Here is an 11,710-nt window from a genome sequence, read left to right on the forward strand (position 1 = left end):
CGGATCGCACCAACCAATGGTCCCAATGGTCCATGGAGAGTCCACACACCTGGCAGGCAGTAGTCTGCTCTGATACCACTTGTCACCTCTCAAAAGAGCCCTTGTGGGTGGTAGGCAGCCCAGGACTTAAATACTGCTTTTCGGCCCTACACCTAGCTGATGTGGGACTATTTGTCCGTGACATTCTCCTCCACCCAATCACGTGACGCCCTCGTCACGGATCGGCTCCACCGAGGGTCCCACTGGACCATGGAGAGTCCACACACCTGGCAGGCAGTAATCTGCTCCGATACCACTTGTCACCTCCCAAAAGAGCCCTTGTGGGTGGTGGGCAGCCCAGGACTTAAATACTGCTTTTCGGCCCTACACCTAGCTGATGTGGGACTATTTGTCCGTGACAGGATGCTCAGGTAAGATTCATAATACCCTTCCTCAATATGATGATCGGATGGTTGGATTGTCAACATGGCTGTAAGTTACGGATGCTGGGTTGTAGGTAGAGATTTTGTTAAGATTTCTACGAGTTGGTCTGCGGACATAATGCAGAGGAGTGAAATGGTTCCGAGCTTGAGATGATCCCTTGGATAGGGAAATGAGAATAGGAGTGTCGATAAAAAAATTAAGGCCAGCATTAACAAAATAAAATTTATTTATAATCTACTATCTTTGTTGGTGTATAGAGCAATCAAATCAAGGCCATTATAACAGTGTTAAATGTGGCATAATTACCATAAAATATTGGATGGGATTGTAGAATCCATCATTTTCTCTGCTGATCAATTAAAATAATAAATGCTTCTACTGATCAATTAAAATAATAAATGCTTAACTTAGATTTATTTTTTATTTTTTCATTTTGTATGTTATATCCTTAAGATAGAAAGGAATCAAAGAATTAAAGGTATATCCAAAGGAGCATGCAAGGATAACCCTCCAATTTTTAGAATCAAGCAAGCAAGCCTAAAGATATTAAAAATGTGTTTATTTTTCTTGGTTATTGAACATGTTGCCTGTATGACATTGGAGGCAAGCATGTAACACTGATAGTGTTGTCAAAACAGCTCGTTGTCATAAACAAAAATTTATTCATTCGTGTTTAGCTCATTTTTTCTCGAAATACTACTCACCAATTATATATATATATATACATACATACATACATACATTGATGAGCATATTTTAAAAATTTTAATTGACTACAAGGCTACAAAAATTTATAATCAATTAAAAGTATTAATTAAAAAAAACACTAAAAATTATTGAATTAAATTCAAATGATGTTTTAATATAAATAATAATTTTTAAATATTTTCCAACCCTTAACATCATATGACTGTGATTACAGATATCAAAACAACTTTTTGTTCGTGAACAACTCGTATTTGACTCATTAAACAAACAAGGCCAACATAAACACACTTTTTGAACTTGAAATATAAACGAACAGAACACAAGCTAAGTCTAAACACGCTCGTGTTCGGTTTGCTTACACCCTTAAACAATGATTGCCTACGGAGGAGCGATGGTGGTCAATAGGACCACAATGCAATAATGATCACCGCCGGTGGGTTCAATAGTTGACCATGAAAGGTATTTTTAAGAAAGTTCAATATTCTTTAAAAGTTAAATAAATGCTTAAATATATTTTTTTTTTCAAAATAAAAAAACATAGCTTAAAATATACTAGACAAAAATGTTTTAAAAAAATAATAGAAGAAAAAAAATATATCGCCATTTGAGCCTCAAAACTTACCCCCATGCATCCATATACATACATACATATATTATAATATTAGGATACTTCTCTATGCATAAAATAGTAGGAAATGCACAGCCAGATACCTTCAATAATATTAAGATATTCATGCACCATTATTAGAAACGCAAAAAAAAAAAAAAAAAAAAAAAAAAAAATCTATCTATTGCATGGGTGAATTTACATAATCGGGTGTTGAATGTTCAGAGCTCCATCTTGATTCCTGAACTCCGACTCCCCAAATATTCTACGACCTTGTCAGGGATATTGGGCAGCACCATGCGGCCACCATCATAGCCGTTCATTAGCATCTTTCCAATCTTAGCCCTCCATTCCGAGCAGTACGTCAAATTTTTCTTGTCGTGCACGACTCTGTCAACGTAGTTGAGCATGGTTCCAAACCCAGTATTCCGCGTCCAACCATACGCTTCCATAACACGGGCCTCTCCTTCTGACAGATCTTCTCCCACCTGGAAAAATATAACTCTCATGTAATTATGTATCTACGGCCAAAATTTTAATATTCACATTTATAACCCCTAGTGCCATAAACCTATGCATGAATTCACTTTTAAAAGGTACGTAATAGTTGAGTTCCATGCAGTTAAATATAAAATTTAGGTATTAGATATGTAAATGAACAAGAATTGTTAAAAAATGAATGTAAATGCCCCAAACATAAAACTAAAATAAATAAAAAAAATATTATATTGAACAAGCAGCAAAATACAACTTGATTCCATTTACTAAAAAGAGAGACTTACCAGCATAGCATTCAATTCCTATGTAATTGCATATCTAACAACTACAATTTTTACGTACACGCCACCTTACCAATGTATGAAAAGATGTATTTCCCTTTTATGTGACATAAAATATTTGAATGGTATGAATGTAAAAAAAAAAAAAAAGTAAAATTTAGGTGTTAGATATGTAAATACATAGGAATTGAGCACTAATTATGCATTTAAAGGCTCCAAAGAAAAAATGAAAGATGAACTACAATTAATTTAACCAATGAAAAGCTAGTAGCGCCAGCAAAAAAAACCAACGAGACACAAAATCAACGTAGGAGAGCTTGAAGAAAATAAAATATTAGCTCCAACGTAAAAGAACATACAACTAACGAGTAACAACTCAAACTACAAAAATAGTGTGAAACGAATGTTCGTGCCAATTTATTATAGCAAACACTAAATCAAACCATGGAATCAAAACCATGATATTGCTGGAGCCAAGAGACTCTGAGGCACTACGATGTGATGTGCGAGCTTTGCAGCAAACTTGCACACTACATATAAGCAATGCTAGCAGCAAGTGCATTGCTCCGGTTCGCTCCTAAGTCACGCTTTTAATAACAACATCCATGAGTGTGCTCTTTATACAAATAGGGGCATTTACATGCATATCATACAATTCTTGTATTTACATATGTAACGCCTAAACATTCATATTTAGGTGCAAACCAATCAAATCTTTTAGGTCGCATCAAAAGTACCACCACCTTTTTTTAAAAGTGAAATACACCTTTGCATGCAAATGTTTATGACACCAAGGTGTCATAAGTGTAAATATCAAACAATGGGTGTTAGATGTGTAAATACATAAGAATTGTGTGGTATTTATGTAAAATGCCCACATAAATAAAGGTATTACTTACATAAATAAAGCTATGGGAGAGATGCACCCAATGAAACATTTTTTTCCCACATCTTACGCCATGAGTGATACCTAGTGCGTGCAGTAATGGTGAGACATCTCACAATAACATGTAATTACGAAATTAAATGTTTGATATTAACATAACAATTACAATAACAACAAGCCTTTATCCCGCTAAGCGGGGTAGGCTACATGAATACTGTTTCTCCATTGTGTCCTATTGAGTGTCATATTTTCATTTAATTCTAATAGATTAAGATCATCTTTTATACCATATGCCAAAGTCATTTTAGGTCCACCTCTGTCTTTCTTAACATCAGTCGAAGCTAGAAAACATCTACGATCCAAACTGGATCATCAGACGGTCGACGTTTAATGTGACCAAACAATCTAAGACGGGCTCTCTCTAATATTATCCGCCACAGAAGCTACAACAACACTTTCACAGATATATTCATTTCGGATTTTGTCTCTAAGTGTCAAGCCACTGATTCACCTAAACCATCTCATCTCAACAACACTTGGGCCCTATTTAAGATCACTTTTTTTCTCTGTTTTTTGTTTTTGAAAAAAAAGAAACAGAAAATTAACCCAAAAAAAGTATTTTTTTTTTACTTTTTTGTTTTTTTTTCTTATTTTTGTTTTTAAAACACATTAGGTTTGTTTTCAAAACATCAACAACATAGAAATTGTTTTTGTTGTTTTTTAAAAAAATATTTTTCGGAGCATTAGATTTGCAAAATTACGTCGCCCGTCGTCAGCTGCCGCTGCTCGCCTCCGGTCCCTGCTCGCCGCCGGCAACCGTTGTTGTAACCGGCCTCGCCACCCGGTAGCCGCTATCCTTTGCCAGTATCCTTTGCCAGCCCCACCGCAGATGCCAACCTTGCCCTCCGCCGGCTCGTTGCAGCCAGCAGCAGCTCGTCGTTAGTCGTCACCTGTAATAATCAGTTAAAAAAAAGAAATAATATTAATAAAAAAAACATATGGATAAGCCCCCGTTTGTTTCGTGCACTCGTTCGTTAAGTCTTTATGAGTCGTGGGTTTCTTTCAAAGAGGGCAAAAATCAGAAAAAGAAGAAATAAGAAGAAGAGGAAGGAAAGGGTAGCAGGCGGCTCGACTGCGACATGAGAAGTGGAAGAAGGAATCAAAAAATCATCGTGTGAGGGAGAACCTACAGAGAGCGATTCTGGTGTGGTTGCTTGGGTGAAAAGTTGATAATACTATTGGTTGTGGGTTCGCTTGAGATTGACAAAGTCGGCGTCGTGCGTGAAGGAGAAGACACTTTGACGACAAAGCATGTTGGACAAGTAAGCAACATCGCTTGCAGGAGGAAGGAGGTCGAGCAGCTTGATGTGTTGTGCTCGTGTGCACACACGCATGTGTGCGGCCTCGAGCTGCGACCAAAGAAGGCATAGCAGAAGAGGAAGTTGAGCCCTAGTCCAGAAGCAAAGACTTTGTGCTCCTGTACACAGAAAGGAAAGGCCTTCTCGCAAGGAGAAGAAGAGTATCACGTGTTTTATTGGGTCCAGTTGAGGCCGAAGGAGTAGGAAGAAGGGCCTTCTCGCGAGAGGAAAAGAGTAGCACGTGTTTTATTAAGTCCAGTTGAGGCCGAAGGAGTAGGAAGAAGGACCTTCGTGCGGTGTGAGGGACTCAAAGCTCGCATGTTTGTGCGTTCGTGAGGTTAAGGCAGCTGATTGAAAGGTATAAGTTATAAATCAAGATTTTTATTATTATTTAGTTAATTAATATAATGTTGTGTGTGTGTGTTTGTGTGAAAGTGTGTGTTAGGGTTTAAGTATATTTAAATTACTGAATCAAATATACATATAATGTATAAATATATTAACAATATGTTTAACTAAACAGGAATTAAACTGTAGAAGTTCTACTTAGAAGGAAAATAAGTTGGTGAAGCGTGGAGTGAGGGAGAACAATCTTGATAAATAGTGAAGATTTGAGTTCAACTTTCAAAAAAAATTATTTAAAGTATTGTTATTTAGTATTAGTATTAATTTAAGGATTTTAATTCATAATTAAGATGAGTAATTTGAACTATAATTAAGTAGCACGAGAAAAAATTAGTAAATGCAATATTTTATATTATAGGTGCTACTTTGAAGAACGCGGCAGAAGTCGCTAACAAGAAAATCATTTTAAATCAAGATGAGTAATTACATTTCTATATTTCAGTAGTTAACTTTATTTCAAAATATATACTTGATTTTATTGATGCTTTATTTGAATGAGAATTAGATTATAATAGATGCTTCAATTTGTCAGATAGGAAAATATGCATATTAAATAACTACATAATGAAATTAAATCATATATAATTTTTCATATGGTCAATTATGATATGTACATGTTAAATGTTGGTGTCAAAATAGTTGCGTAATTTAGTTTATGAAAATAGTAGTTTACCAAAAGATCTATACATCCAAATAAAAGATGTATATGTTAGTTTATTGTATGACTAAATATAAATGTCATATTATGATTTGACTTTATTTGCCCTTTAGAACTAGAGTAAATGTGCATCTTTTGGATTATCATATAACCTTAGATTTTAGTAGAGATGCATGATTTTTAATAAAAAAATGCAGACATGAAACTAAATTATATTTTAATTGATCAAATGAAAATATGGTATTTATGAATGTTTATATGTGCAAGTTCAAAGAAAAATTTCACAAACCTAATGTCTCGCGTAGAGGTTTTTCTACCATCCCAGATAATTATAATAGTTAGTCCACTAACCGTTGTGCCGAAGGGATAATATCGGTAAGGAGCGAGTAGACAAAACTTCCACCCCAAACAATTGTGATATATAGATAACTAATCGCTTTGCTGACGAAATAATATCAATCAGGGGGCAGGTGAGGATCTTTCATTCCTAGACAATTGTGATGTTTTCACCACTACCCATTGTGCCAACGGGAGTTGACGGAGCAATATCGGCCAATGATGTGTTAGGTTATTTTAACGGCGATCCTCAAAGTTGACAGATGTGTATGTAAAGAATATACAAAAAAACTAAAAATAAATACATGTAGAATTTTAGAGTATTTTTCATTTAGAAAAGAGCATTGATACATGCAATAATATATTCAAAGATTTCTTATAGAGTTATGAAAAATTGACATATTCTAAGATTTCTTAAAAAGATATGAAATACTGACATGCAAATTGAATTCTTTCCCTTGAGTTAGTGTAGAAATAGAATATAAGAAAATTGTTTTTTATTGTCCAATCGTCCGTTACTCTCTTGTTTAAATTTCAAACCCAGGGTCATGTCGTCACACTGCCACCGTTGCGTCTGCCGCTGTCGGCCCCCACCAGCTGCAACCATCATCAACCACCTGCCCGCCCACAGGTAATCTTCGTGCTAGATGGAGCAAGAAAGAAGTCGTAAACACCATAAGCGCCATAGTTTAATATTGGATCACACGTGGACTTAACTGTTTTATAAAAAGTATACTTTTTTCTTTAAAAAAAATAAAAAATATCAAACCAAACACATTTTATATTTTTTATTTTTAAAAGCATATAAATCATAATAGTACCAAACGTATTTTCTAAAAACAGAAAATAGAAAATAAAACAAGAACAAAATAGATTAAAAACAAAAAATAAAAATAGAAAACAAAAAGTGATCCCAAACAGACACTTAACTTTGTATTATACTCCTCTTTTAAATGCCAACATTCTGCGTCTTAGAGCATTACAGGTCTTACCACCATTTTATAAAATTTTATTCTCAGTTTGAGCGATACTTTTCTATCACAAAATAGGCTTGATGCATTCCTCCACTTCAATCAACAAACTTGAATTCTACTAATAACATCCCCATGTATATCAACATCACTTTGAAAAATAGAACTAAGATATCTAAAACATTTACACCTTTTAATGATTTGATCACCCATAATTACAGCTCTGTCACTGCAGCTATACTACTAAAATTACATTCCATGTATTCAGTTTTAGTTTTAATCAAACGAAGACCTTTAGACTCCATTGTACGCCTCTGTAATTCTAGTTTTTCCCTGGAATCTTTCTATAGTCTTATTCACAAGAAGGATATGATCATAAAAAATGTATACACCAGGGTATATCCTCCTGTAAATGTCCAGCAAGAGTATCCATAACTAAAACAAAAAGATATTGGCTTAAACTCGATCCCTGATGTAATCCAACTAAAATAGGAAAATCCTTGGTCAATCCTCCTTTCACTTGAACACAAGTAACAACTCTAGTATCATATCTCTATGACTTAAAAAAATGTCATATCAACACATTTCTCTATAACTCTCCATAGGACTTCTCTTGGAACCTTATCATAGCTTTTTTTCAAAATCAATAAAAATCACAAGTAAATACTCCTTATTCTCTATAAGAACTTCTCTATCATATTGATTATGATAAATCTTTGTATCACGTCTTAACCTACGGTCAATTACCCTCTCACATAATTTTAAAGTATGACAAATCAACATAATTCCTCTATAATTTATACTCTTGTGCATCCCCTTTTATTCTTAAAAAAGAGGACCAAAATATTCTTCCTCTACTCCTCAGGCATCTTTTTAGTTTTTAAAATAATATTAAAGTGTTTAGTAAGCCAGGAAACTCCCAAATTTCCTCAATATTTTCAAACTTCAAATGGGATATCATCAGGTCATACTGATTTTCCACCCCTAATTCTATTTAAAGCCTCCAGAACTTTAATCTCCCAATAGCTTAGGTTTTAAATTTTGGTATTCATGCAGGAGTCGCACTAGAAATGGTGTAAGTGCAATTATAAATAAGAGTTTGAAAGATAATGTTGTAAAAATTAATGGAATTGAAGATAGAATAAGATAGAATTATAACCCTTAAATTATAACCCTTAAGATTGTTGTTGATACTACAATTTTTAATGTTATACATATTTATGCTCCTCAAGTAGGTTTGAATATAGATTGTAAAGAAAATATCTGGAATGACATAGAAGAATTATAACAAATGATACCTTTTGAAAAAAAATAATTTATTGAAGGAGATTTAAATGGAGATGTTGGTAGTGGTAGAAGATTTTAGAAATATTCATAGTGGCTACGGTTTTGGAGAGATTAATGAAGAAGATAGAACAATTTAAGTATGAAATAAAAAGGGCACATTTGGAGTTGCAAGATCTTACAATTAATGGTTTGTTCTCAAGCAGAATTGTCCTGCTGCTTAGTGAGCTTCATTGCCTTCGTTAAACGCTTGACCTGCCAGTCAATGGGCAAAGAGTCCACAAGCTCAAAGAAATAGGTAGCATAACCATATTCTGGACGTTCCAAAGCAATTCTGCAGCAGTACAAATCACAAAATAACATTCAGGTATTATATGGCTAAACAAGCGGAGAGAAGTACAGGTGACAAATAATAAAAAGGACAATTTACATACATACCCCACTCAATTCCTAAGTATTTACATATCTAACACCTAAACTTCAATTTTTACAAACGTCACATTACCTATGCATGAAAAGGTCTATTTTTGATGTGATATGAAAAAAGTGAAGTTTAGCTGTTAGGTATAAAAATATATAAGAATTAGGTGGCATGAATGTGCATGCCCCAAGCTAAAAAATACTCGACCTGTTGTGTGCATGAAAAACAAAAATAAAAGACTGCAGCTCCCTACACCATCCCCAGTCAATAGGAGTTTGACGAAAGCGCAGATAGCGAGTCTGAATGTGATGAAAAAAAATAACAATCATAACGACAATGGCTGCAATTAATAAACAAGGAAAAAAACTAAACTAAACTAAATGTAAATTTTCTAAATACATTAATCATCTTTCTTCTAAAAAATTTCAAAAAAAAAAAGTTGTTATTGAGATCAGTATGCAGTTATATGCAGTTATAAACAGCAGATTATGGTTTTGCTATTGGACGAAAGAGGATAAGTAGCATTTTATTTCATCAACCCAAACCAAAAAGGCAAAACATAAAACCCCTTCTTCTAACATTTACGAGTATAAAATGTTCCAAAGGTCTCCAAATTTTATCATGTTAGCTTCAGTTGAAAGAAAAGAAATCATTTGTTTGAATTTTTTATCAATCATGTGATTAGTGCCTATAATTGAAAAGTAAAATTAAAATATGCTTTAAAAATCCTTTATATGTATGTATGTATATAAGTAGGGCTGTAAACGAGCCGAGCTTGAGCGAGCTCAGGCTTGGCTCGTGTTCGGCTCGTTCAAAATAGCTCGTGATCGAAATCGGCTCGTGTTCGAAATTGGCTCGTGAACAGTGTATTCGTGTTCGGCTCGATTTAAATATTCGGGTTCGTGTTCGGCTCGATTTAAATATTCGGGTTCGTGTTCGGCTCGATTTAAATATTCGGGTTCGTGTTCGGCTCGATTTAAATATTATAGATGTATAATGTTGGATTCAAACATAAACCAAATGTATGCCAAAAAAGATGCATAACCACATTACAATACAAGCAATTATGATTTAAACTTATAAATAAATATATATAATATATTATTTAATATATAATTATATAAATAAATTTTTTTTTTCAAGCTAAAACGAGCCGAACACGAGCGAACAAAGAATTGTTTTTTGTCTTAATGAACGAGCCGAACACGAGCTACTTAACGAGCCGCACACAAGCTGTTCGCGAACAACGAGCTTTTTTGATAGCCCTAGCTATAAGATATAAGGATGTCAGTGATGGACTTAAGTGAACATAAAGTTTCAAGAGGATGGGCTAAGTGAAGATTATGTGGTAATGTGTAAAATATGATAAAAGTGTCGATTGTACATTGACATGTAAACAAGGGATAGAAATGTTACAGAAGATTAATGATTTTGAAATGACACGTAAATAAGGGACAGAAATGCTATAGAGGATTTCACGATTTTACAATGACACAGTGATCTAATTAACACAAACTTTAATTAATAGTCATGGTCAATTCCATAAAGTTAGCACGTAGTGGAAAATAAACAAATTAATTAGAATATTAAAATTTTTGTAAAATAAAAAATAAACAAAAAAAGTTGCTTTGCTAAACCACTTCACAGTAACCATTTACTACAGTCGAGTACCTGTTCAATAAGTGAAATCAAGCAAGCCAAGCAATAAATAGCTTTTTCTCCCTTCATAGGTCTTGCCGAAGTAAGCTTCAAAAGAGAGGAACGCTCCCAAAATAACTGAACAAATAACAAAATGAATTATAACCAAGAAAAAGTAAAATAGCCATTGCAACTATTCCTGTCAAAGACAAGAGTTGCACATTATTTTTAGTAGCATAACAAATAGCGTTTACCATAGCAGGAGCAGAAGTGAAAGAAAACAATATAAAAAATCTAAAAAAAATTTATAATTGTCCTAGGAAGCTCATGTTACCAGTGCAACAGAGTGCACCAATCTTGCCCTCTCAATGAAAAGAGGAGAGAAAAAACTGCCATTGTATGAATAAAATTCTCAAAAAGCACAAAAAAGATGCCTAAATTCAAGAGAACATCAAAAGATCGGGATATATATATAAATTGCCATTGTATGTATGTATGTCTGTATATATATATATATTTTTATACCAACTAATAAACTCTTCCAGATCCAAAGCATATTAACTTCCAGTTAAAACATCATGTTACAATAAACAAAAAACCACAAACGAAATGTGTCCGCTAAATTCTTCATACTTCATTCTTCATTCAAAACACACCAAAACAAAACGAAAATTCTCTAAATACCCTCAAAAACATCAAGCAGTGGCAGCAGAAGCAGCAGCCAAGAGCTTCCTGGCCTCCTCAATAATAGAGAGCTTAATACCCTTACCTTTAGGAAGAGAGACCCTAGGCTTTGTTCCCTTTCCAATGGTGAACACATTACCGAGCCGAGTCGCGAACTCGTGCCCCGCCGCATCCTGGACGTGAATCGTCTCGAACGTTCCCTTGTGCTTCTCTCTGTTCTTGATCACGCCAACACGGCCTCTGTTCCTTCCTCCGGTGACAATCACAACATTTCCGACGTCGAATTTGATGAAGTGAATTTGATGAAGTCGACGATTTTGTTCGACTCAAGATCGAGTTTTATCGTATCGTTCGCCTTTATCAGAGGGTCGGGGTAGCGAATTGTGCGGCCATCGAAGGTGTTCAGGAAAGGAATGCCTTTCTGCCCAAACTGGACGGAACGAACCTTGTTGAACTTTGCCTCTTCATCCCTAATTGAGTGCAGACGAAAGCGTCCCTCCGTGTCATACAAATATATGTCTGTATATATATATATATATATATATATTACAG

General features: G+C 34.4%; 1 protein-coding gene and 1 pseudogene across 1 annotated transcript in view; both read right to left on the reverse strand.

Annotated features, from left to right (window-relative positions):
• Window positions 1-1,822: 1,822 nt before the first annotated feature.
• Window positions 1,823-11,710, reverse strand: part of LOC110032100 — a 34,181-nt gene continuing 24,293 nt past the window's right edge. The window contains 5 exon segments of the mRNA XM_020735612.1: window positions 1,823-2,226; window positions 8,598-8,637; window positions 8,639-8,749; window positions 9,044-9,135; window positions 10,508-10,612. Of these exon segments, the coding sequence (XP_020591271.1) occupies window positions 1,960-2,226; window positions 8,598-8,637; window positions 8,639-8,749; window positions 9,044-9,135; window positions 10,508-10,612 (615 nt within the window). The 3' untranslated portion in view covers window positions 1,823-1,959.
• Window positions 11,155-11,710, reverse strand: part of LOC110032128 — a 5,580-nt pseudogene continuing 5,024 nt past the window's right edge.

This window comes from Phalaenopsis equestris, unplaced genomic scaffold (assembly GCF_001263595.1).
Source record: "Phalaenopsis equestris unplaced genomic scaffold, ASM126359v1 Scaffold000878, whole genome shotgun sequence".
Taxonomy (NCBI): domain Eukaryota; kingdom Viridiplantae; phylum Streptophyta; class Magnoliopsida; order Asparagales; family Orchidaceae; genus Phalaenopsis; species Phalaenopsis equestris.